This window comes from Triticum urartu, chromosome 7, assembly GCF_003073215.2.
Source record: "Triticum urartu cultivar G1812 chromosome 7, Tu2.1, whole genome shotgun sequence".
In the NCBI taxonomy this organism is placed as follows: domain Eukaryota; kingdom Viridiplantae; phylum Streptophyta; class Magnoliopsida; order Poales; family Poaceae; genus Triticum; species Triticum urartu.
Genome location: NC_053028.1, coordinates 117,366,802 through 117,394,484, shown reverse-complemented (window position 1 = coordinate 117,394,484; position 27,683 = coordinate 117,366,802). Strand labels below are relative to the sequence as shown.

Here is a 27,683-nt window from a genome sequence, read left to right as displayed (position 1 = left end):
CTAATGTTGAGTCCATGGATTATACGCACTCTCACTCTTCCATCATTGGTAGCCTCTTCGGTATCATGCATTGCCCTTTCTCACATTGAGAGTTGGTGCAAACTTCGCCGGTGCATCCAAACCCCGTGATATGATACGCTCTTTCACACATAAACCTCCTTATATCTTCCTCAAAACAGCCACCATACCTACCTATTATGGCATTTCCATAGCCATTTCGAGATATATTGCCATGCAACTTTCCACCATTCCGTTCATCATGACACATTCATCATTGTCATATTGCTTAGCATGATCATGTAGTTGACATAGTATTTGTGGCAAAGCCACCATTCATAATTCTTTCATACATGTCACTCTTGGTTCATTGCATATCCCGGTACACCGCCGGAGGCATTCATATAGAGTCATATCTTGTTCTAAGTATCGAGTTGTAATCATTGAGTTGTAAATAAATAGAAGTGTGATGATCATCATTCATAGAGCATTGTCCCTCCAAAAAAGAGGCCAAATAAAAAAGAAAGGCCAAATAAGAAAATAAAAAGAAGGGACAATGCTACTATCCTTTTTCCACACTTGTGCTTCAAAGTAGCACCATAATCTTCATGATAGAGTCTTTTGTCTTGTCACTTTCATATACTAGTGGGAATTTTTCATTATAGAACTTGGCTTTATATTCCAACAATGGGCCTCCTCAAGTGCCCTAGGTCTTCGTGAGCAAGCAAGTTGGATGCACACCCACTTAGTTTCTTTTGTTGAGCTTTCATACGTTTGTAGCTCTAGTGCATCCGTTGCATGGCAATCCCTACTCCTTGCATTAACATCAATCGGTGGGCATCTCCATAGCCCATTGATTAGCCTCGTTGATGTGAGACTTTCTTTCTTTTTGTCTTCTCCACATAACCCCCATCATCATATTCTATTCCACCCATAGTGCTATATCCATGGCTCGCGCTCATGTATTGCGTGAAAGTCTATAGGTTTGAGATTACTAAGGTATGAAACAATTGCTTGGCTTGTCATCGGGGTTGTGCATGATGAGAGCATTCTTGTGTGACGAAAATGAAGCATGACTAAACTATATGATTTTGTAGGGATGAACTTTCTTTGGCCATGTTATTTTGAGAGGACATAATTGCTTAGTTAGTATGCTTGAAGTATTATTATTTCTATGTCAATATGAACTTTTGTCTTGAATCTTTCGGATATGAATATTCATACCACAATTAAGAAGAATTACATTAAAATTATGCCAAGTAGCACTCCGCATCAAAAATTCTGTTTTTATCATTTACCTACTCGAGGACGAGCAGGAATTAAGCTTGGGGATGCTTGATACGTCTCCAACGTATCTATAATTTTTGATTGCTCCATGCTATATTATCTACTGTTTTGGACATTATTGGGCTTTATTATCCACTTTTATATTATTTTTGGGACTAACCTACTAACCAGAGGCCCAGTCCAGAATTGTTGTTTTTTTACTTGTTTTAGGGTTTCGAAGAAAAGGAATATCAAACGGAGTCCAAACGGAATGAAACCTTCGGAAACGTGATTTCCTCAACGAACAAGACCCAGGAGACTTGGACCATACGTCAAGACGCAAAAGAGGAGGCCACGAGGTAGGAGGGCGCACCTACCCCCCCCCCCCCCCCCCCCCCCCCCCCCCCCCCCCCCCCCCCCCCCCCCCCCCCCCCCCCCCTATATATACCTACGTACCCCCAAACGACCAGATACGGAGCCAAAACCCTAATTCCACCGCCGCAACTTTCTGTATCCACGAGATCCCATCTTGGGGCCTGTTCCGGAGCTCCGCCGGAGGGGGCATCGATCACGGAGGGCTTCTACATCAACACCATAGCCCCTCCGATGAAGTGTGAGTAGTTCACCTCAAACCTACGGGTCCATAGTTATTAGCTAGATGGCTTCTTCTCTCTTTTTGGATCTCAATACAATATTCTCCCCCTCTCTTGTGGAGATCTATTCGATGTAATCTTCTTTTTGCGGTGTGTTTGTTGAGACCGATGAATTGTGGGTTTATGATCAAGTCTATCTATGAACAATATTTGAATCTTCTCTGAATTCTTTTATGTATGATTGGTTATCTTTGCAAGTCTCTTTGAATTATCAGTTTGGTTTGGCCTACTAGATTGATCTTTCTTGCAATGGGAGAAGTGCTTAGCTTTGGGGTTCAATTTTGCGGTGTCCTTTCCCAGTGACAGTAGGGGCAGCAAGGTACGTATTGTATTGTTGCCATCAAGGATAATAAGATGGGGTTTTCATCATATTGCATGAGTTTATCCCTCTACATCATGTCATCTTGCTTAAGGCGTTACTCTGTTTTCATGAACTTAATACTCTAGATGCATGCTGGATAGCGGTCGATGAGTGGAGTAATAGTAGTAGATGCAGGCAGGAGTCGGTCTACTTGTCTCGGACGTGATGCCTATATACATGATCATACCTAGATATTCTCATAACTATGCTCAATTCTGTCAATTACTCAACAGTAATTTGTTCACCCACCGTAGAATACTTATGCTCTTGAGAGAAGCCACTAGTGAAACCTATGGTCCCCGAGTCTATCTTCATCATATTAATCTACCAATACTTAGTTATTTCCTTTGCTTTTATTTTACTTTGCATCTTTATCATAAAAATACCAAAAATATTATCTTATCATATCTATCAGATCTCACTCTCGCAAGTGTCCGTGTAGGGATTGACAACCCCTTATCGCATTGGTTGCGAGGATTTATTTGTTTTGTGCAGGTGCGAGGGACTCGCGCGTAGCCTCCTACTGGATTGATACCTTGGTTCTCAAAAACTGAGAGAAATACTTACGCTACTTTGCTGCATCATCCCTTCCTCTTCAGCGAAAACCAACGCAATGCTCAAGAGGTAGCAATTGGTGCGGAGGTGGTGACGCACCGCAGCCCGTGAGCGGCGACCGCATGGCGCGCGCCTGGTCCGAGGCAGGCGTGCGTGCAGTTGGCTCCCCTGGCGCGTCTGCTGCCGCTGATCCCGAGGAGGATCTGATGTGCTGCAGGTGAACAGATCCCGAGGAGGATTTTTCTCCGGATTCCGGGCACATGAAATATAGCTCTGGTGGAGAGCTATTTTCTTTTCTGGTTTCACCATTTTTCTCGCTGTTTTCACCTATAACACCACAAGGCTCATGCATATCATCAGTAAGAGGGTTAGTTAGTAGTTGATCATCACTATTGTTTCCCCCTTGATCAATACCGGAGAGATGAGGAGGCAAAAGAAGGATCTCTTGACGAAGAAGAGCACTGGCGTTTGGGTGAAGATCAGCAAAAGGAAATTTGGTTTCATTAAAGACAACGTCTCGTGAGATATACACACGGCCAATGGCAACGTCGAGGCACTTGACACCTTTATGTTGAGTGCTATAGCCTAGGAAAACACACTGTTTTGAGCGAAACATGAGCTTACGGTTGTTGTATGGGCGAAGATTGGGCCAACAGGCACACCGAAGACACGAAGAGATTTGTAGTCGGGTTTAACGTGGAGAAGTCGTTCTAGTGGTGTTTCATTGTTGATGACACGACTAGGAAGCATATTTATGATATGAACAGCTGTGAGGAAAGCCTCATCCTAGAACTTGAGGGGCATAGATGCGCCAGCTAGGAGGGCCAAACCAACCTCAACTATGTGTTTGTGCTTGCGTTCAGTAGAGCCGTTCTGTTGATGAGCGTGAGGGCATGACACATGATGTGATATGCCAAGGGTTTGGAAGAAGGATTTTAATTTTTCGTACTCCCCTCCCCAATCCGACTGGACAACAATGATCTTACTATCGAATTTTCGTTCAACGAGAGCTTGAAAGTTTTGAAAAACTTGAAAAACATCAGATCTTTTCTTGAGAAGATAAATCCAAGAAAATTTGCTGTAGTCATCTATGAAGCTCACATAATAAGTGTGTCTACCAACAGAACTAGGAGCAGGGCCCCAAACATCAGAGAAGATTAAGTGCAAGGGTTTGGTAGAAACACTAGTAGATATGGGATAAGGCAATTGATGACTTTTTGCACGTTGACAAGAATCACAAATAGTTTCAAGATCACGCTCACCAACAAACAGGAGCTTATTTTTCCTAAGCAGTTTTTCAACTAAAGAGAAAGCAGCATGTCCTAATCTATTGTGCCACCATGTTGACAAGAGTTTGGCAGCACCATAGGCTTGTTTATTGAATTTTCTACGCTCCGGAATCAATGGGTAGAGCCCTCAAACGCATCTACTTTGATAAAGAACTTTCTTCGTTGCCTGATCCTTGATCAAGAAAAAATAAGGATGAAACTCAAGGAAACATGGTTGTCAATGGCAATGCGATGAACAGAAAGAAGATTCTTGTCGACATTAGGAACTAGCAAAATTTTCTTTAGATGAATTTTACGACGAGGGGTGCTAAAAAGTGAGTGACCAACGTGACTGATCCTCATACCTTCGCCGTTGGCAGTGTAGATTTGATCTTTGCCCCGGTATTTTTCCTTCATGGTGACCTTCTCGAGCTCGCTGGTGATGTGGTTGGTAGCCCCACTATCGACGTACTAGTTCGTGGCAACACCGCAGGAGCCGTCCACAGCCGCAGCAACCTTGTCCTCGTCTTGGGAGGAGTCGTCATCTTCATCGTAGCGGTACCAGCAGTCCTTGGCTATGTGCCCAAGCTTGCCACATATCTGACATCGGGGCGCATCAGGACGTGACCGGCTAGAGCCGCCGCTGCGGCGAGGCTTGGAGTTGATGGAGCGGCCGTTGCGAGAGTTGGAGGAGACGCTAGCATTGTCGTTTCCTCCTTACCGCCCATTGTTGCGGGGAGATCCACGCGAGCGAGAGCCGCCACCACGGCCGCGAGATGCAGCGTTGGCAGAAGACTTGAAGCCGCCGGAGGAGCCGTGGAACTGGGCCATGCGCTGGTCAAAGTTACTGAGCATGGCATAGAGCTCGTCGAGGGTGACTGGCGTAACGCGGGCGTCGAGGGCGGAGACGAGCGACTGGTAGTCGACGTCGAGGCTGTGGAGGATGTACGAGATTAACTCGTCATCCTGGATAGGTTTTCTGGCGACGGTGAGTTCATCGGCGAGGCCGCGCGGGGAGGCGAAGTAGGAGGCGACCAATTGGTTGCCCTTCTGCGCGTTGATGAGCGCAATCCTGATGTTGTTGACGCGGCTGAGGGACTGGGACGAGAACATGCCCGCCAAGGCCACCCAGAGTTCGCGCTCCGTGGTGATCACGGTGACCGCGACCAGCACCTCCTTGGAGAGGGTACTCAGCAGATAGCCAAGCACCTGTTGATCCTCCCGGACCCAAAATGAGTGGAAATGGTTGGGCTTAGAAGACTCCTTGCCGTCCTTGTCCTTGGTGACGTGGAGTCTGGCCGGCTCCGGTGCGGTGCCGTCGACGTAGCCGAAGACACCGGCGCCCCGCAGGTGGGGTGTGACCTGCGTGCGCCATAGCACATAGTTCGTGCGGTTGAGCTTCTCGGTGACCTGGCCATTGAGGCTAGGTTGAGCGGTGCCGGAGGATGAAGACATGGCTATGCACTAGATGCAATCGGGAGGCTAGATTGGAAGAGGAAGGCTCTGATTACCATGTGCGATGGCGGAAACGTCTTGCCTTATCCTGGGCGACGTGCTACGTGTTATATAGCAGGGGCGCAATAACCCTGAGGTGCATACATGAGTTGGTTGAGAAGATAAGAGAGAATCAAGATACAACTTGAAGAGAAAGAAAGCAAGAGATAGACTTGATTACAACGGAATAGATATCCTAGCTAAACTACCTCCTGAACTACCTCTGAAGAGATCTCCTCTGTCACGTATATGTGTATGCGTCATGTATGTTTGACAATTTCTTCAAGGTGACATGTGTTCTTACGCCGCCGGCAGCCTAGGATGTGTCTCGTGGTGGTCCAGCCTCCCCTGTGATTTTTCTCGGCGTCTTGCTGACATCATCTAGTTGTGCACTCTTGATACTTATTAGTGGTGTTTGGTGTGTTTTGTCGTGCTGTCCATGTGGCTATATTTATTTATAAAGCAAGGTGAAAGCATGCTTCTGAGAGGCTCAGAGGAGGTTGGCCTTGGCGAGGATATCTTGAAGAAAAGCCGAAACGTTGAACAGGTTGCGAGTGCTCCACTGCTGTGCGCCAGGGCCGCCAAAGCTGAGCCGGATGTCGGCATGAGTGAACTCTGGCAAGAAGATGATGGCAGGAGGCGGACCCAAGGCTTCGTCGACCTGCCCCTCATAGGCTTCATGACACCACCATCAGCAAGAACGGGACACCAGGTCACTACCCCTCTAGGGTCTATGTCCCCCAACTTCTGTAACCGGGATTTGTTCTGCAGCTTCAGTGTACAATTGTTGCTATAGATTATTGTTCATGTATATTATGTTTGGTATCTTATTTTAATAAGATGCTAATCAGATTGTGTTTGGAAGAAGAGAATAATAGGATATGTTTTGCTATGACACCAGACTTTGTTTGAAGCTAGTATTATAGTACTCTAGAAAAGTTTGAATGCAAATAGTAGGTGACTTTGTGATTTACCTATGTACACGTGCTATGATCAGACTGAAGTTTAGTGTTCATCTGCTACAGTAGTGGAGCGAAACAGATTTCCTTAATTTTGTGTAGATACTTAATTTAGACTCCTTTGGCAAAAAAAAAAAGTAGTCTTGATCCATCCAATTTGTTATGCACCCAAATGATTTACCGGAACTATTGTTGTAGTCTCCATTATGAAAGTGTTGGAGATAAGTTACAAGTAATCTAAAGAGTAGTTTACTGAATGTGCCGAATAAGGTGTCAACAAAGTTCTGGTTTTCATTTCAGTTTTCAACCATTTTGCTTTACCGGGATGTTAATCTGCTAGTTGCGTGAAAAAGAATGATAGAGCTTGAAGTTGACGTAGAGTAGCCATGGTACTTTGGAGTTTTATTTTGCAGTCGACGGTGGTACCATGTCTACCATGGTCCTCCAAGGAACTAAGGCGAGTGCGGTAAGAATGGCAAAAATAATATGACAATATATGACAAACATAGTCACAATCCAAATAGTCCTTAAGACAACCAACAACGCGTTCCTGGTGCATGAAAGATATGGCGAGGTGGCGGTTCACCATTCATATGGGAGCAAACTACTGATCGGAGAGACTAGTTGCAGGAGCTGAGGGCATCTCCAACGCTGACCTGCAAACCTCCCGCATGCCTCCAGACCGCGTTGTTCGAAGCTCGGAAGCCATTCAACGCGGTCCTGTATCGGTCCACGGCACGGTTTGGACGTGTTTTATCCCGTAAACCGGAGACAAACGTGGAGGGGTGGGGGGCTTTGCAGTAGTCTGAACCATTCCCAAGCCCTCTTTTAACCGCCTTGGCCCACCCAAAACCCCTTCCCCCTCCCGTGTGTTTTCGGTCAACGCTGCTCCAAAGTGTTAGCGCCCGCATTCATGCTCGGCCAAGCGGACGCGGCCGTTCACTGGCATCGGCATTGAAAGCGGCGTGCCAGCCGGGAGAGCGCCGCCTGTGCCGCTTCCCAGTGCAGGCGACTGATGCGCGTCCAAACGACACAACGGCCGCCCGTCCGTCCGTTTGCCGCCCACATTGATGGCACGCGGTTGCCGAGGCGTCTCCTCTGACGCCACCCATCCACCCCTCTCTACACCACTCCGATTCATGGATTACCCCCCCCCCCTCCAAAGCTCTCTAGGACGGGCTAACTTCGGACCAGAAGAAGGAGATGGCCGCCATTGCTGCCGGCTGGCTGGCCGGCAGGCAGCCGGAGGACGACGATGTCCCAATGGAGGACGATGTCGACGACGAACCATCGCCACCCTCCTCCTTCGCGCCACCCTCTCCGGTGCATTGCACCATGACCATCGGCGAGGCTCGTGCCCGTTACATGGACATGGTGCGGGAGGAGTGGGATGAGCAGTTTCGGGAGGTACAGACCGACGCTGCCGAAAATAACCACGTCTTCCAGGAGCACATACAAGCGAAGGAGCATCTCGCCGTCGACAGGGCGGTCGCGCTGGACGCGAACCTAGCGGAGCAGGAGGCGATGCTCGAGTCCTACTACTCCGCCTGCGAGATTTGCCTCGCCCACTGGTGGTACGACCAGCGGGTGGCGGTGGTGGCGCCCTCCTACAAGAAGAGTGGTGACGCAGGTGAGGCGGTGTTCGGCGTGACCGACGACGAGGAGCAGGACATCGTCGAGGCTGTTGGGGAACGTAGCAATTCAAAAAAATTCCTACGCACACGCAAGATCATGGTGATGCATAGAAACGAGAGGGGAGAGTGTTGTCCACGTACCCTCGTAGACCGAAAGCGGAAGCGTTAGCATAACGCGGTTGATGTAGTCGTACGTCTTCACGATCCGACCGATCAAGTACCGAACGCACGACACCTCCGAGTTCTGCACACGTTCAACTCGATGACGTCCCTCGAATTCCGATCCAGCCGAGCTTTGAGGGAGAGTTCCATCAGCACAATGGCGTGGTGACGATGATGATGTTCTACCGACGCAGGGCTTCGCCTAAGCACCGCTACGATATGACCGAGGTGGATTATGATGGAGAGGGGCACCACACACGGCTAAGAGATCAAGAGATCAATTGTTGTGTCTATGGGGTGCCCCCTGGCCACATATATAAAGGAGTGGAGGAGGGGAGGGGCCGGCCTGCTCTATGGCGCGCCCTAGGGGAGTCCTACTCCCACCGGGAGTAGGATTCCCCCTTTCCTAGTAGAACTAGGATCCCTTCCAAGTAGTAGGAGTAGGAGAGAAGGAAAGGGAAGGGAAAAGGAGAAGGAAGGAAGGGGGCGCCCCCCTCCCTAGTCCAATTCGGACCAGCCCATGGGGAGGGGTGCAGCCACCCTGTGAGGCCTTTCTCTCCTTTCCCGTATGGCCCATTAAGGCCCAATACGAATTTCCGTAACTCCCCGGTACTCCCGAAAATACCCAAATCACTCGAAACCTTTCCGATGTCCGAATATAGTCGTCCAATATATCAATCTTTACGTCTCGACCATTTTGAGACTCCTCGTCATGTCCCCGATCTCATCCGGGACTCCGAACTCCTTCGGTACATCAAAACACATAAACTCATAATATGATCGTCATCGAACTTTAAGCGTGCGGACCCTACGGGTTCGAGAACTATGTAGACATGACCGAGACACGTCTCTGGTCAATAACCAATAGCGGAACCTGGATGCTCATATTGGCTCCTACATATTTACGAAGATCTTTATCGGTCAAACCGCATAACAACATACGTTGTTCCCTTTGTCATCGGTATGTTACTTGCCCGAGATTCGATCGTCGGTATCTCAATACCTAGTTCAATCTCATCACCGGCAAGTCTCTTTACTCGTTCTGTAACACATCATCCCGCAACTAACTCATTAGTTGCAATGCTTGCAAGGCTTATAGTGATGTGCATTACCGAGTGGGCCCAGAGATACCTCTCCGATAATCCGAGTGACAAATCCTAATCTCGAAATACGCCAACCCAACAAGTACCTTCGGAGACACCCGTAGAGCACCTTTATAATCATCCAGTTACGTTGTGACGTTTGGTAGCACACAAAGTGTTCCTCCGGTAAACGGGAGTTGCATAATCTCATAGTCATAGGAACATGTATAAGTCATGAAGAAAGCAATAGCAACAAACTAAACGATCAAGTGCTATGCTAACGGAATGGGTCAAGTCAATCACATCATTCTCTAATGATGTGACCCCGTTAATCAAATGACAACTCATGTCTATGGCTAGGAAACTTAACCATCTTTGATTCAATGATCTAGTCAAGTAGAGGTATACTAATGACATACTGTTTGTCTATGTATTCACACATATATTATGTTTCTGATTAATACAATTCTAGCATGAATAATAAACATTTACCATGATATAAGAAAATAAATAATAACTTTATTATTGTCTCTAGGGCATATTTCCTTCAGAGGCTGCTCCCCGCCATGACGGCCACAAAGCCGACACGTCCGGGGGCGCCGCTGACAGCGAGGAAGAGTAGTACACGGTAGGTCGTCGCTGCTCGTGTCCTAAGAAGGCCATCGCTCCTCCCCTCCCCTCGACGCCAAGCTTGGTGGGCTCAGCATTGGCGGCCGATTAGTCGCCTGGCGGCGACGTGGAGGCGGACAACTTCACTTCCCGGGTCTCCGGAGGCAGAGCTGGAGAGCACTGAGGCGGAACTGGAGAAGGCGAAGTTTCAATTCTCGGGGCTCATGGCCACACACGGGGAACGGGCGCCGGTGACCATTTAGATTATGTATTAATTATACCTCCAAAGCCGAACTAGCACCATTTTGATGTAAATGTAATGAAATTCGTCATATTTATATGAAATCCAGACATATTTGAATGAATTTCATCCGGTTGGTTGGAACTATTGTTAAAATGTACGTGATGAGGGACGAAATTTACGGGTTGCCGCTGGGGATGACCTGATGGGTTCACCGGTCCATAGAATCTAGATGTTGGTTGTCCACTCCCGCCGGAAAATGGCTACACTTCTACCCAGTGACTAAATTGTTGTGCTCGATCGATACTTCCGACTGATTATAAATAACAAACCTTATGTGGATTTAATTGCAAAAAATTGAACAATCTCCACATATTCTTGAAAGCCCAACACCGACTAGTGTTTGAGCAGTATATATCATCTCACTCATGATAGTGGAGTACTTTGTGGGGAGGCGGTGGTTACGTCCTAACAGTTAAGTTGGGAGCCATGCCGCAAGCTTCAAGTTATTTTTTGCGATTAGATTTTAAATTTTGTGAGGCTGCTGCCAGAACGAGATCTTCTGACTTTAGAAGAGACGACAAAGGATAATACAGGGCCCCGACTTCTCTTCGCTGGCCTTCTAAAAATTACGATCTAACACAACGATTTGTGAACAGTAATATCGAACAATGATTCATAAACAGTAAATATCTACAATGATTTGCAGAATACCGTGCGGTCTCTGACTTCCCTTCTCCATTTATACAAAGAAGCACTGTAGCTCTCTGCCTTGCCTCTTGAAAGTCAGAGGATTCGGCTCCATTGTTGCCATCGTTCACTTATATAATCCGCATGAGGAAGACATTGTTTGGTTCACTCACGACCGGCTCGAATTATTACAATAACAGTTGGGCGAGCTGAGTCTAAAAAGTAGGGAAATATCAGTAGCCACGGCTTTGTGATCTGTCTTATATATCGGTTCTAGGCGGGTGAGTTGTGGCGGCAACGACGGCTGACATTGACTATTTATATCAAATATTTGTACTTCATCAAAAGTTATCTTGTTCGCATGTCATTTTGTGTTGATATACATCTTGAAATATTTATACACTTTCTAACACTATTTATGTATTAATAAAGTAAACACGCTCATATATATTAAGTTACATTATTGTCAAACTATTTAGGATTTACTTTTTTGCATGGAGCCAAACTAACATCTATGTTAATACAAGATATTTCATTATAAAACAAAGCAAACAAACACTACCACATTATGTGAGTATATGTATCTTCTTGCCTATAATATCATTATATAGATATAATTTTTGATATTTTTTTGAGTTATAAAGGTGGGAAATAACTTGACCGGGTTTCTAAAGTATCCCTCCGTAAACTAATATAAAATCTTTAGCGATTTAAAATGTCTTATAGTATTGGTAGTTTATAGAGGGAGTACAAGACTATAGCGTGATGTGCTTTGTTTTTATGGTGAATCTTTGTAATAATAAAAAATCTACGGGTCGCCCAGCTAGCTTCAACTGGATTCATGTGTGAAAATCTAATAACGAATCAATGATGATCACAAATACTCGGAAAAAGTCGCCAGGCACTTCAGTTTAGCTCGCCCGGCCAAATATCTTCTTCCTTCTCCGTTACCCGCTCAAACTGCCAACGTTATCGCGACCAGTGGCGGAGCGGGCGTTCCACTCCACTCTCCTCCGTCCGGCCCCGGCGCCCGCGGCGACCACACCTGCGACTCCGCCGCCACCTCCATGCGCGCCTGATCCCCCCACTCCCTCTCGGACCCGATGCCTCTCATGGCCATCTCCTCCCCACTACCCTTCTCCTTCCCCCTCCCCTCCGCGCTCCACCCCCGTCGCGCCACCGCCGGGGCCACAGCAGCGCCCTCCGCCACCGCCAGCGACGACTTCGACTACCCCCTCGCCGACCCCTCCGTCCGCTGGCCCAGCCTCCGCTTCCCGCACCTCCCCGCGCCCCGCTTCCCCGCCGCCGACGCCGCCCCTCCCGCCCCGGCGAGGCCGGAGCCCGCGAAGGACGACTCAACCGCGCCCTCCGCCTCCGGCCCCTCGGCCGTCGCCGTCGCCGTCGAGCCGCTGGACGCGCGGGCCCACCGCGGGAGGCTGAAGAAGCTGAGCAAGGTCGCGCTGCGCCGGGCGCGGGACTGGCGGGAGCGCGTCTCGGACCTGGCGGACCGCCTCCTGGCGCTGCCCCCCGGCGCGCCCGTCGAGGATGTGCTCGACGGCGCGTGGGTGTCCCCCGACGAGCTTGCCTACGTCGTGCGCGCCGTGGGCGCGGCCTCCTGGCGGCGCGCGCTCGACGCCTTCGAGTGGCTCGCGGCGAGCGGCGACGGGAGCCCGGGCCCCCGCGTCGTCGCCGTCGTGCTCGGGGTCCTCGGCCGCGCTCGCCAGGACGGGCTCGCGGAGGAGGTCTTCCTCCGCTTCGCCGGGGAGGGCGCCACCGTGCAGGTGTTCAACGCCATGATGGGCGTGTACGCCCGCTCCGGCCGCTTCGACGACGTCCGGCAGCTGCTTGACGCAATGCGCGGCCAGGGTATCGAGCCAGACCTTGTCAGCTTCAACACTCTGATCAACGCCAGCGCCAAGTCCGGGTGCTTAGCCCCTGGCGCCGCCTTTGATCTCCTGCACGAAGTCCGGCAAGCTGGGCTCAGGCCGGACGTTATCACTTACAACACCCTGATCAGTGCTTGCTCCCAAGGTTCCATTTTAGACGATGCAGTGGCAGTGTTCAAAGAGATGATTGATTCAGAGTGTCGGCCAGACTTGTGGACGTACAATGCCATGGTGTCAGTTCATGGCCGGTGTGGGACGGCACGGGAGGCTGAGCAGATGTTCATGGAGCTGCTAGACAAGGGTTTCAAGCCGGATGCAGTTACCTATAATTCTCTCCTTCATGCTTTTGCGAAGGAAGGAGACGTCGACGCGGTGGAGCGTGTGTGTGAGGAGTTGGTTAAGGCTGGGTTCAGGAAGGATGGAATTACTTATAATACCATGATTCATATGTATGGGAAAATGGGCAGGCTTGACCTGGCACTTGGTCTGTATGATGAGATGAGAGCCATAGGTTGCACTCCAGATGCTGTGACTTACACTGTCTTGATTGATTCTCTGGGGAAGGTGGATAGGATTTCTGATGCAGGGAAGGTGCTGGAGGAAATGGTAGATGCAGGGTTAAAGCCAACCCTGGTAACCTTCAGTGCTTTGATATGTGCATATGCCAAAGGTGGGAGGCGGGACGAGGCGGAGCAGACATTTGATCGCATGGTTGCATCAGGTGTCAAACCCGATCGTTTAGCCTATTTGGTTATGCTGGACATTATCGCAAGGTCTGGTGAGACAAAAAAGCTGATGCTCCTGTATCAGACAATGATGAAGGATGGTTATATGCCAGATGACACCTTGTATCAGGTTATGCTTGTTGCACTTGCAAAAGGAAATAAACACGAGGAGATTGAAGGAGTTGTCCAAGACATGGAGGTTGTTTGTCAAATGGATAGGCAACTGGTATACAGTGTACTCATCAAGGCGGGTTGCATTTCTCAGGGTGCTAAGCTGTTAAAGAAGGCATGCCTACAAGGACATGAGCCTGACAGTAAGAGTTTACTATCCATTTTGGATGATTATGAAACAATGGGAAAGCATGAAGAAGGCCTCTCCTTGCTTCAATGCATCCGGGAGAATGTCCCCAGCTCCCATAACTTGATATCTGAATGTTCCATCATGCTTATGTGCAAAAACCAGAAGATTGCTGCTGCCCTTCAAGAGTACAGCAGTATGCAGACATTAAAATGTGGATCTTTTGGTCAAGATCGTAACTTGTATGAGTGCTTGATTACATGCCTTGAAGAGGCTGAATTCTTGCCAGAAGCTTCTCAGGTGTTCTGCGACATGCAGTTTATTGGCATAGAGCCTTCCCAGAAGATATATGAGAGTATGATCTCTACATATTGTAAATTGGGCTTCCCAGAAACAGCTCGCCAATTGATGGATGAAGCTGTACAGTCTGGTGTTTGGCTAAATACTCTTTCATCTAGAGTAACCATAATCGAAGCATATGGGAAGACAAAACTGTGGCAGCATGCGGAAAATTTCGTGAAAGGACTGAATCAAGAGGCAGGTGTTGACAGGCGAATTTGGAATGCGTTGATACATGCCTATGCCGAGAGTGGCCTTTATGAGCAAGCAAGGGCAGTCTTTGACGTTATGATTAAAAAGGGCCCTCTACCAACTGTTGATTCAATTAATGGAATGATGAGAGCATTGATTACTGATGGCAGGCTAGATGAGTTGTTTGTGGTTGTTCAGGAGCTTCAAGATATGGGTTTCAAGATCAGCAAAAGCACAGTAATCCTTATGCTTGAAGCTTTTGCAAAAGCTGGGGATGTTTTCGAGGTAATGAAAATATATAATGGAATGAAGGAAGCAGGATACCTGCCAAACATGCACATCTACAGAAGTATGATTTCCTTGCTCTGCCGCAATAAACGATTCAGGGATGTTGAATTGATGGTTGCGGAGATGGAGGCAGCAGGATTCAAGCCAGATCTAGTCATACTTAATACCCTTCTTTTGATGTATACTGGGAACAGAGACTTTGATAAGACAGTAGAAGTATACCATAGTATTTTGGAAGCTGGCCTAGAGCCTGATGAAGATACGTATAATACACTGATAGTCATGTACAGTAGAAACTTGAGGCCTGAAGAAGGTTTTACTCTCTTGAATGAGATGGGTAAACGAGGTTTGACACCCAGGTTAGAATCCTATAAAAGCTTGCTTGTAGCATCTGGAAAAGCAAAACTATGGGAGCAAGGTGAACAGCTTTTTGAGGAAATAAGGTCAAAGGGTTATCGATTAAATCGATCTTTATATCACGTAATGATGAAAATGTACAGAGATGCCTGCAACCATTCCAAAGCCGAGCAACTACTAGCAGCAATGAAAGAAGACGGCATCGAACCGACAATTGCCACTATGCACATCCTCATGACTTCTTATGGAACTGCGGGGCACCCAGTTGAAGCTGAGAAAGTGCTGAACAGCTTGAAATCTTCCAGTTTGGAAGTCAGCAGTTTACCATACAGCACTGTTTTTGACGCTTACTTGAAAAATGGTGACTACAATCTTGCAATCACAAAGTTGTTGGAAATGAAAAGAGATGGTATAAAACCAGATCATCAAGTTTGGACATGTTTCATCAGAGCCGCTAGTTTGTGTGAGCGGACTGATGATGCCGTTCTTCTCCTAAACTCGTTACAGGATTGTGGATTTGACCTTCCTATTAGGTTGACGCCATACTTGACTATGTTCAAAATGATGGGGCATACTTCACAGGCAAAATTTGGCTATAACTTCTTGCATCTTTTGCAGGCTCCTGACTGAGAGGACTCCATCCCTGTTAACTGAGGTTGACAGTTTTCTACAAGAACTCGAGACACTAGAAGATTCTGCTGCTCTGAATTTTGTAAATGCACTAGAAGACCTGTTGTGGGCATTTGAGCGTCGAGCAACTGCTACATACATTTTCCAGTTGGCAGTAAATAGAAGCATATACCGTTACAGTATCTTTCGGTATTTACATCAATCTTTAACTCTGGATTCTTATTTTTGTTGTTAGAAGCTGTACTTAACTTTCTGCGTTGAAATATGCATTTCATGTACTTTATTTTTCACCAAAATAAGTGGGTCACACACTGATAGTTCTTGTCCAGATATACACAAGAAAAAGAAAGAAATGATAGATAGTTACAGACAGCAACTTTGTGGATAGCATTCAAAATCTGTTCAGATAAGTAGATCTAGTCTCATAATATTTAAAATCTTTCATCAGAACTGTTGGTTTAAGATATACGCTAATGAACAGTAAGTTGCCATAATGTTTGGGCATGCTGTCCCTAGAGACTAAGCTTCGTCCCAAAGAGCCAGTCTCCTAATAGATACTATATTTGTACGCTCGATGCTACAAAGTTGAGACGTGCGAACAATATGGTCTGGTCTAACTTTTGTTTTCGTTTCATCTGTTTGTGAAGTTCTTATGACAGTAGGTCTTATCTTGTCGACATTTTTTTTACTTATCCATATGTTTTGTTTATTGGTAGAAATTAGCCAAAACTTTTGGACGACATGATCTTATTGCCTTATGGTACAAGTATATGAAAAGTCCAAAGTGGCATTATTAAATATATTCTTACTGTATCAATTTTTTTTCCATATGAATGATTCAGGGTGATAGAAAAAGACTGGGGAGCTGACCTCCGGAAGTTGTCTGCTGGGGCTGCACTTGTCGCTCTAACATTATGGCTTGATCAAATGCAAGTAGGTGCTCTTAACAATGTTATTTGCAGTTTCATGTGCTAGCTAGTGAACTCAGAGTTTTAATTCCTAGAGTTTGGTTAAAAGAACCACTTTTTTCGAAAAGGGGGGACTCCCCGGCCTTTGCATCAGAATGATGCATACGGCCATCTTATTAACCAAATGAAGCAGTGCCAACATGGTTCCAAGGTCTCCAAAAGTAATAAAAAAGCAAAGAAAGCTCACACAGAGCCAAAAAGGGCTAGAAACACCAACTAGCCATGAAAAGACGCCACAACCGGCTGGCTAAAACTAGATAGGTAAACTAAATGCCTATCCTATTACATGACCGCCATCCAAACCGGTTGAAGATATCCCGAGCTACCATCTCCTAGCGGAAAGATCCAGTAACCAAATGCTCCCTGGCCTCCGTCGGGGTGAGTAGCGACCACGAACGGATCAGTGCCGTAGTTCGGAATATAACCTGCAAAAAATGGATATATGATATTCTGTTAAAAACCAAATCATTTCTGCAAGTCCAGATAGTCCACAGCAAAGCGCAAACTCCAACCCGAATGTGTCTAGCTAATGCAGGCTCAATCCCATTAAGCCATGTCCCAAATAACGCGTTAACAGAATTCGGTGGATTGATATTAAAAGCAATGTGGACCGTCTGCCAAAGTACTTTGGCCAACGGGCAATCAAAAAAGAGGTGTTTGATTGTCTCACCCCGATCACAGAAACTACACCTAGTAGGTCCTGTCCAATTACGCTTTATCAAGTTGTCCTTGGTTAAAATAACTTGTTTATGGACAAACCACATAAACACTTTTATTTTCAAAGGAACTTTGACATCCCAAACATGCTTGGAGGTAGGAATGAAGTTCGAATTAATAACATCAATATACATTGATTTAACAGTGAATACTCCAGACTTAGTCAATTTCCAGCGTAATTCATCGGGTTGTTGAGAAAGCTGGACCTCCATCAGTCTCCTAACTAGACGGAGCCATTCTTCTCAACGATTGCCCGCTAGCGTCCGTCGGAACTGAATATTAAGGGGGATAGATTGAAATACCGATGCGACGAACACCTCACGTCGTTGAACAATACGGTACAAAGACAGATATTGGATGGCCAAGGGTGTCTCGCCGAGCCAAGTATCCTCCCAGAAACGTGTACTAGTGCCGTTTCCAATAACAAACTTCATCCTATTAAACAAAGATTGTTTGACTTTCATCAGACCTTTCCAGAAAGGTGAATCGGTCGGCCTGACTGTAACCTGGGACAAAGTTTTTGTCTGGAGGTACTTGCTGCGAAGGATTTGAGCCCACGTGGCATCATTCTCCGTTGAGAGCTTCCACAGCCACTTGCTAAGAAGGCATCTGTTCTTAACTTCTAGATTCTCAATACCGAGACCCCCTTGGTCTTTCGGTCTACAGATGATATCCCATTTAGCAAGCCGATATTTTCTTTTAAGCTCATCACCCTGCTGAAAGAAACACGATCGATAGAAGTCCAGTCTCTTCCTAACACCAACTGGGACCTCAAAGAACGATAGGAGAAACATAGGCATACTCGTGAGCACCGAATTTATCAGGATTAATCGGCCTCTGTATGACATGAGCTTACCCTTCTAGCAACTCAGTTTCTTCTCAAATAGGTCCTCGATGCACTTCCACTCTCTGTTTGTCAGCCTACGATGGTGGATTGGAATACCTAGGTAAGAGAAGGGTAACTCTCCCAACTCGCACCCAAACAATTGCCTATAAGCCTCCTGTTCGTCTTTGGCTCTACCAAAACAGAACAGCTCACTCTTATGAAAGTTAATCTTTAACCCGGTCAATTGTTCAAATAGGCATAACACAAGCTTCATATTTCTCGCCTTGGCCAAGTCATGCTCCATAAAGATAATTGTATCATCAGCGTACTGAAGGATGGATACACCTCCATCAACAAGATGAGGTACCAATCCACCTACTTGACCATTTTCCTTAGCCCTTCCTATCAAAATTGCTAACATATCCACCATAATGTTAAACAGGATAGGGGACATCGGATCTCCTTGTCTTAGGCCTTTATGTGTCTGGAAGTAATGACCTATGTCATCATTAACTTTAATTCCCACACTACCTTTTTGCGTAAATGATTCAACCTGTCGGCGCCAGGCTTCATCAAAACCTTTCATACGCAATGACTGTTGGAGGAATGGCCATTTGACCTTATCGTATGCTTTCTCGAAATCCACCTTAAAAATTACTCCATCTAATTTTTTGGAATAGATTTCATGGAGCGTTTCATGCAGGACGACCACCCCTTCAAGGATATTTCTGTCCGGCATGAAAGCAGTTTGGGACTGTTGCACCACAGAATGCGCAATCTATGTGAGCCTATTAGTCCCGACCTTGGTGAAAATTTTGAAACTAACATTGAGGAGGTAGATCGGCCTGAATTGCTCAACTCTCACAGCATCCGTCTTCTTAGGAAGCAGTGTGATAGTTCCAAAATTCAAGTGAAATAAGTGAAGCTGTCCAGAGAGGCAAGGCGATGGGCCCTGATTGTATCCCCATTGAGGTGTGGAAAGGTCTCGGGGACATAGCGATAGTATGGCTAACCAAGCTTTTCAACCTCATTTTTCGGGCAAACAAGATGCCAGAAGAATGGAGACGGAGTATATTAGTACCAATCTTCAAGAACAAGGGGGATGTTCAGAGTTGTATTAATTACCGTGGAATTAAGCTGATGAGCCATACAATGAAGCTATGGGAGAGTCATTGAGCACCGCTTAAGAAGAATGACAAGCGTGACCAAAAATCAGTTTGGTTTCATGCCTGGGAGGTCGACCATGGAAGCCATTTTCTTGGTACGACAACTTATGGAGAGATATAGGGAGCAAAAGAAGGACTTGCATATGGTGTTCATTGACTTGGAGAAGGCCTATGATAAGATACCGCGGAATGTCATGTGGTGGGCCTTGGAGAAACACAAAGTCCCAGCAAAGTACATTACCCTCATCAAGGACATGTACGATAATGTTGTGACAAGTGTTCGAACAAGTGATGTCGACACTGATGACTTCCCGATTAAGATAGGACTGCATCAGGGGTCAGCTTTGAGCCCTTATCTTTTTGCATTGGTGATGGATGAGGTCACAAGGGATATACAAGGAGATATCCCATGGTGTATGCTCTTTGCGGATGATGTGGTGCTAGTTGACGATAGTCGGACGGGGGTAAATAGGAAGTTAGAGTTATGGAGACAAACCTTGGAATCGAAAGGGTTTAGGCTTAGTAGAACTAAAACCGAGTACATGATGTGCGGTTTCAATACTACTAGGTGTGAGGAGGTTAGCCTTGATGGCCAGGTGGTACCTCAGAAGGACACCTTTCGGTATTTGGGGTCAATGCTGCAGGAGGATGGGGGTATTGATGAAGATGTGAACCATCGAATCAAAGCCGGATGGATGAAGTGGCGCCAAGCTTCTGGCATTCTCTGTGACAAGAGAGTGCCACAAAAGCTAGAAGGCAAGTTCTACAGGACGACGGTTCGACCCGCAATGTTGTATGGCGCTGAGTGTTGGCCGACTAAAAGGCGACATGTTCAACAGTTAGGTGTGGCGGAGATGCGTATGTTGAGATGGATGTGTGGCCACACGAGGAAGGATCGAGTCCGGAATGATGATATACGAGATAGAGTTGGGGTAGCACCAATTGAAGAGAAGCTTGTCCAACATCGTCTGAGATGGTTTGGGCATATTCAGTGCAGGCCTCCAGAAGCTCCGGTGCATAGTGGACGGCTAAAGCGTGCGGAGAATGTCAAGAGAGGGCGGGGTAGACCGAATTTGACATGGGAGGAGTCCGTTAAGAGAGACCTGAAGGATTGGAGTATCACCAAAGAGCTAGCTATGGACAGGGGTGCGTGGAAGCTTGCTATCCATGTGCCAGAGCCATGAGTTGGTTGCGAGATCTTATGGGTTTCACCTCTAGCCTACCCCAACTTGTTTGGGACTAAAGGCTTTGTTGTTGTTGTTTGTTGTTGTTGTTGTCCAGAGAACAGATCATGGAACATAGGTAGCAAATCCCCGTTAATAATGTGCCAGCACTTTTTATAGAACTCGGCCAGGAATCCATCCGGTCCGGGAGCCTTATTGTTTTTCATCTGTGCAATAGCATCAAACACCTCCTTCTCTGAGAACAGGGCAACCAGAATATCATTTTTGGCAGCCGATAGCTGAGGCACATCCTCAGTCCTGGACTCGTCGAGGGACACACAATTATCCTTCGGAGGTCCAAATAACTGCTTATAATACTCGAATATATGTTTTTAGGTTATCCTGTCCTAAAATAGTGCCCTCATCTTGTTCAAGCTGAAAGATACGCTTCTTTCTGTGCTTACCATTAGCTATCAAATGAAAGAATTGAGTATTCGCGTCCCCTTGGACCACTTTGCGGACTTTAGCACGCAAGGCCCACTTCAATTCTTCTTCGCGGAGCAGTTCTTTCAACCTCTTCTCCGCCTCAGTTTTAACCTGAAGCTCAGCTGGCAGTAAAATCGTGGATTCGGCCTTTATGTCCAGGGCCTGTATAAGAGAAAGGAGTCTATCCTTTTCAATCTTATACACACCACTGAGGTGCTTAGCCCAACCCCGTAAGAAACTTCTCAAATGCCTAATCTTATTCTGCCAATGCTCGATCGCAGTCGTGCCTCCTGCACCTCTATCCCATTCCCTGGCAATCAAGTCCAAGAACCCCTCGCGTTCGAACCATGACATCTCGAAAGAAAAGGTGTTCTTGTTACCCACGTGGTTCGGCTCACCTGAGTCCACGAACAAGGGTGTGTGATCGGATATTCCCCTCGAGAGAGCTTGCACCGTAACCAGAGGGAACTTTTGTTCCCACTCCACGCTCGCGAGAACTCGATCAAGTTTTTCATAAGTTGGGTTTGGCAGAGCATTAGCCCAGGTAAACTTTCTACCAGAAAGCTCTATCTCCCTCAGATCCAAGCTTTCAATAATGGTATTGAACATAAACGACCATCTGTCGTCAAAGTTATCATTGTTCTTCTCCTCTCTCCTCCTAATGATATTGAAATCACCTCCAACTAAAATTGGAAGCTGTTCTGACCCACAAATTCGAACAAGGTCCGCCAGAAACTCCGGTTTAAGCTCGGGCTGTGCGGCACCATAAACCGCCACCAAAGCCCAGTTGAAACCATCTATCTTAGACCTGACTCGAAACTTCACCGTGAAGTCGCCCATCACTACACTTCAGACTTCAAGCGAATCGCATCTCACACCGAGTAAGATACCACCCGATCTTCCTCACGGAGGGAGGCAATGCCAATCGAAATCAATACCACCCACAAGAGAAGAAAGAAACTGGGGCACAAAGTTTTCTCTACCAGTCTCCGATAGAGCAATGAAATCTAACCGCTGCTCTAAAGATGCCTCAGCAAGGAACCTTCTTTTAGCCAAGTCCTTCAGACCTCTGCTATTCCAAAAGATTCCTTTCATATTTCATCATGGAATTTTTTAGTGATTCGAATCCTAGCACTCCTACGGACTGCGGAATCGGGATAGATCTTCCGTTTCCACTTACGCTTTGGTTTACTAGGCTCTGACGCTCGGTCCTCATAACCGGGTTCACTTATACTACCAGCATCATTCTCTAGGGGTACATCATCGTCCTCAGACTCATGATTGGGGGGTGCTAGATCCGTACACAGATTATCGAGCACTCTAACCCCTTACGCATCAATCTCATCATCATTCATTGGTTTAACCGCTGCAAGATTATGAATAGTCTCTAAGGCACGTTCCGCCTCCAAATCTAACCGATCATTCACCGAATTGGTAGTGTCACTATCCGTAGCACCTAGTGAAACTCCTAATTGGTTTGCATTATTTATAATCTCCTCATTAGAAAAATGCAATAAAGAATTAGATATGTTGACGGACATACCAGAAGATAATGCAGCCTCCTGAAGCTTGGCCGCCCTCATAGCGCACCGCTGCTGCATATCATCCACCTCCGGGAGCTCGTGGATGCGAGCACTCATCCGTCTCCCCGTCGAGACGGGGTTCGGGATCCCGCCAAAAGCGACAACCTCCTCCCTAGTAAAGCCTGGCACTGAGTCCCTCAAAGGGTCAACCGAGGTTACCAGAGAAGGCGGTTGCGGGCTCCCAAGCCCCTCAGACAGGTGCCCCACGCCGGGGTCCACGGCCACGGGTACGAACGGAGAGGGGATGACGGGGGCCGCCTGCCCGCGCCCTCCTCCCGCCCCACCCGCCGGCACAGACGGAAGAGCCATCGGCGAAGGAGAGACGGTCCTACTGACGACGGTCCTACTGACCGCCGGGGAAGGAGGAGCCAGGGCCTCCTGCCCCAGCCCCCCCCCCCCAACGCAGCTGCTGGCGCGGGTGTCGCCGCCACCACCGGAGTAGCAGGAGTCGAGGCCGCCTGCCTCGGGCTCCCTCCCCCGGCGCTGGCCGACCCCAACGTGACCGACGTCGGGATATGGAGGGGAGACGTCAAGGCCTCCTGCCCCGAACCCCCTCCCCCCAACACCAGCTCACAAGCAGCAATCTGCACCGGAGCCTCGACCACAAGAGGAGGAAGGGAAAGAGAAGCAACCTCCGGCTCCCCCACCCCAACTCCATCCAGAGTCCTCGCCGATGAGGCCCTGACCAAGCGTCCAGGCACAGAACCGCCAGCCCCCTCAAACTCCAACAGAGGAAGCGTGCGCTCAAACATATCATCAGAGTCTACCCGGTCACTCCAAAGTCTGGGAGGCGCTGATGCTGGCTCAAAGGACCCGAACCGCAACGAAGTCATAGGCACCGATGGCGATGCTGCCGGCTCAACCCCGGTCCCATCCCCGGGCAACTGAGCATCTGGGCGAGAGCCGTTAGACCCCTCTCGTGTGGACTCATCAGTTTGTGCCCCATTGGCTCCCGCACCGCCGTCACCCTCGTGCATATCAACATCATTCCCATTAACCGCATCAGCAAACAGCTCAGTGTCCTCAAACTCAATCTCGAGCGGGAACACCTCTCCCCTATAAGTCCAGTTGACCACATCAGGCACGAACTCAATATCCAGAATACTGACTAAAAGCCGGGCCACCCCATGAGCCCGGGTAAAAGCCATATCAACTCTCTCCGTCTTCCCAACCATCATACCCAAACTGGCCACAACTCGAACATCCTGCAAAGGCTTAGACGGGGCCACTACAAACCGCAACCAGACCTGCGTAAGCGGCTCCACTAGATTTTGTTATTCCAGCTATGGTGACGGATGTATAACCATTCTTTCTACAAAGTCCACATTTAAGTTTCAAAAAAGTTAATAAATAGAGGAAGACACCAATGTAAAGTGACATGTTCGCATATTTACTAGACAATAGTAAAATTTGGTCTCATGCATCATTTACCCAAAAAGGGTTTCCCCTCGCTTTGTATACAAAGCAACCAACCGAGACAACCAACGATAGGTGCTGGGGTGGAAGCAGCACAGTCATGCCCAAAAGAAATGAAAGAGAAAATACAAGAGGAACAAATGCCGACAATGGCGGATCGACAAAAAACGAAGAAGCCTCGTGGCACAGTCATGCATCATTTGTGTTAACGTTACCACTTACCATGACTTTGGACAGTAAGGTTGTTGGTCTCACTGAGATCCTGCTAGCTTAACAGATTCACTAAATTAGCATGTGTCTACTTTATGCTCTAATACCGGCGATATGCCAATATTCCCTTTATAGGTGCTCATATGAATATGAAATTAATTATATTGCAGTGAAGATGAAAAATGTGCTAAATTCAGGTTTATGTATCTCACTTTTTAGTGCATGTGCACTACTGATGATTTCTATTTGTAACTTCTTTGACATTTTATGCAGTTTTTCATGTTGTGTGTCATTACAGTAAAGTTAATGAATAACTTTCCTTTCTTTGTTCCAGCAGCTCTCGGCACAAATTTAGACCCTTTGTTTACTGATAGAGGGCACAAATTTAATTGAAAAATCACGAAAACAACTCAGAACCCCTAAAGAGACATTCTTACAGTTGCAACATCCCGATATAATTTCACCCCGTCTCCTTTTGCTTTAGTCCTAAATTCTTAATATGGACATTCTTTCGTTAAAATTGTTTAAGCAGTTGTTGATTCCTTAACTCTTAACTCCTCTATCTGATCATTAACATGCCATCTGATCTCCTCCATTTTTAATGCAGGATGCTTCACTGCAGGGTTCACCAGAATCCCCCAAATCTATTGTACTGGTCACAGGGGAGGGGGAATATAACATGGTATCCTTGCGTAAGACGATCAGAGCGTACCTTTTGGAAATGGGCTCCCCTTTCTTGCCATGTAGAGCTCGAACAGGTCGCTTTGTGGCGAAGTTTTACTCTCTTAAGATGTGGCTGAAAGATTCTCCTTTCTGCATGGATCTTGAGTTGAAAGACGCTCCAGCTCTTCCTAAAATGAACTCAATGAAGCTCACTGAAGGGTACTTCATGAGAGCTGGTCTTGTATCAACATTCAAAGATATACACGAGCAACTTGGGGAAGTACGGCCAAAGAAATTCTCCAGATTAGCTATGTTGTCAGAAGAAAGCAGGGCCAAATTTATTAAAGCTGATATAAAAGGAAGGAAATACAAACTGGAGAGAATGAAAGAAAAGGGGCTTGTCATACCAAGAAAATCTAAAAAAGGACCATGGAGAGCAAAATTTGTTAGAGAACAAAGCACGCAGGAGGTTTTGAAGTAGTGTTTGTTTTGCTTCATCACGACATTTGGACAAACGGCACTGTGGCATTAACATGAATATTCTTAATGGGAGAAGACGAAAAGGGAATGGTGAAAATACTGTGATGCTGATCGGTCAAGGTATGAGTGTGATCGAACAAAAGATGGGATGCATTAGCTTCCAGGTTAATTTGTCACAGCCTATCAAGTTCATACTGGTAAATGGTTTATCATCTCTTCTGTAATATTTGACCTACAAGTTTATGATTTGATACAGTAGTTCTCTTTGCAGAGATGAACAAGTGTTGGAGATGGGATGTTTCACTCAGCATGACATCATCATGGGACACTGTAATTCAAAACAATGCCCTTATCCACGCCGTACTTGGAGTAACCTTTACAACTGTTTAAGGTAGTCATACTGAATCCAAACATTGAATTTTGTTTTATGCATTGACCCAAACTGGCAGAAAAGGGCTGCTTTATATGATTCCACTGCTTCATTTGATAGTCATTATGCTTCATTTGATAGTTTGGTGACTGGTGGAATGATTAGTTTCAACCCGACTTCTATAATTCCACTGCTCTGTACTCCCTGCGTTCCAAAATACTTGTCATGGTTTTAGTTCAAATTTTGAAATGTATGAGTAACTTTTAAGATCCTTTCAGAACCTATATGAAAATGCTTCCATCTTAACAATGTTCTGAAACCACCAGGACTTGACGGTACTTACCAAAGCATAACTAAATATTCAATGCGCACACTTGTTCTGAAACTGGAACTCTTTGTACTGTTCGAACATGACTGAACTAATTAGTCTGAAACTCTGAATGCACTTCTGTTTGACACATTTCACCCACTGTAAACTTCCCAATTGCCGCAGGAGAATTTCCCTGAATCGGAGCTCTTAATGTTCCTCTCGATGCCAAAGAAGCCGACTCCGAGCGAGGGAAACATACCACATGAGCCAGCCATGGCGCTCTTCCGTCTTCTTGGGTAAGGATGCTCTACCTGTAGTTGAACTGTCGAGTAAACAAGTCCTTCTGGTTCCGGTTCCAGTTCCAGAAGTTGTATCGCACAATTAAGCACCTGGGACTGGGAAGCAGCGTTGCTAATTGCTATTGACTCGCATTGCCTCTTCCTCCTTCTGCATGTTGCAGATCTAGACATATGCAGAACGTTTTTGGAACGAGGCGCTTCTCTGGTTTGATCTTCGACTCCCCCGACCACATCCAGATTCATGGGCAAGAGATATTCTCTGTGACCCCCACTTTTCGGATGGAGATAGGCCCAAGATTATTACGATCATGTGGTCTATTTGGCACTCTAGGAACAAACTGAAGCATGAGGAGGGAGGATCCGATCCGACTAACTGCATGCGCATGACCAGAGAAGCCCTTGCGCTTCTTGAACTCCCACTATAAAGCAAGCTTTGGTCATGCCGGGGCATGGGTGGAGACCGCCTGAAGCCGGCCTAGTTAAAATCAACACAGATGGTGCTATATCATTTGATTCTAATAGAGCCGGTGCAGGTGGAGTGGCTCGATCTAGTGCTGCTCTTATGGGTGCATGGCGCAAACCATATGTGGGTATCAGTGATCCTCTCATCGCTGAAGCAAAGGCGCTGTGTGATGGTGTCATCTTTGCCAAACTTCGTGGATACAAAGCATGCGATAATGGAGGTGGACTGCTGGAACACTCGCCACAGTTCTCGAGTCGATTGTGGCTCCTATCTTGTTGAAATTGGAGAGCTAGTTCATGATTTTTCTTTTTTTGTAATCCAGCATGTAAATCGATCAGCTAAGGTACCAGCACATCTTTGAGCCAAGCATGCTTGCACTTTGAACGTGACTGATAGCTAGCTCTAGAACACCCCTAGCTTCCTGCGTCATGAACGTGACTGATAGCTGGCTCTAGAGCCTTGAGCATGCAAAGATGGTGCATTGCCGGGTCATGAACCTGTGTCTACTCGACATGTACTTCAAGTGTGGCAGCTCATCGGATGCCCGGTTTGTGTTTCACACGATGCGGGTGCGCGACGTGGTGTCGTGCACGACCATGATTCTCGGCTTCGGGCGGCATGGCGAGGCCATGTTATGCCCTTCAGAGAAATGATCCATGGTGGATTTAGGCCAGACAGCATCACATTCCTCGCAGCCCTTTCTGCCTGTAGCCAAGGGGGTCTCGTGGACGAAGGGCTTGCGATCTTCCACTCCATGGTCGAGGATCATTGTGTTAAGCCACAGAGGGAGCATTGTGCTTGCATTGTTGATCTGTTAGGACACACCAGCAGATTGGAAGAAGCAGAGGGATTAATCAGAGCCGTGGGGCTGGAAATC

The 27,683-nt window shown here is 47.0% G+C and overlaps 1 protein-coding gene across 1 annotated transcript; it reads left to right on the top strand.

Annotated features, from left to right (window-relative positions):
* The first annotated feature begins 11,878 nt into the window (after window positions 1–11,878).
* On the top strand, window positions 11,879–27,190 carry LOC125521369 (pentatricopeptide repeat-containing protein At3g18110, chloroplastic). The gene is made up of 7 exons (XM_048686431.1): window positions 11,879–15,589; window positions 15,675–15,875; window positions 16,529–16,619; window positions 24,829–25,561; window positions 25,636–25,755; window positions 26,228–26,340; window positions 26,505–27,190. The coding sequence occupies exons 1-4, from the start codon at window positions 12,075–12,077 to the stop codon at window positions 25,363–25,365; spliced, it is 4,344 nt and encodes a 1,447-aa protein (XP_048542388.1). The 5' UTR covers window positions 11,879–12,074; the 3' UTR covers window positions 25,366–25,561; window positions 25,636–25,755; window positions 26,228–26,340; window positions 26,505–27,190.
* Window positions 27,191–27,683: the final 493 nt, after the last annotated feature.

Coding starts and splice junctions, on each gene's coding strand:
- LOC125521369 (XM_048686431.1), top strand. CDS start 12,075: ATGCCTCTCATGGCCATCTCCTCCCCACTACCCTTCTCCTTCCCCCTC. Junction 15,590..15,674: donor GGATTTGACCTTCCTATTAG/GTTGACGCCATA, acceptor CATCTTTTGCAG/GCTCCTGACTGAGAGGACTC. Junction 15,876..16,528: donor TACCGTTACAGTATCTTTCG/GTATTTACATCA, acceptor TGAATGATTCAG/GGTGATAGAAAAAGACTGGG.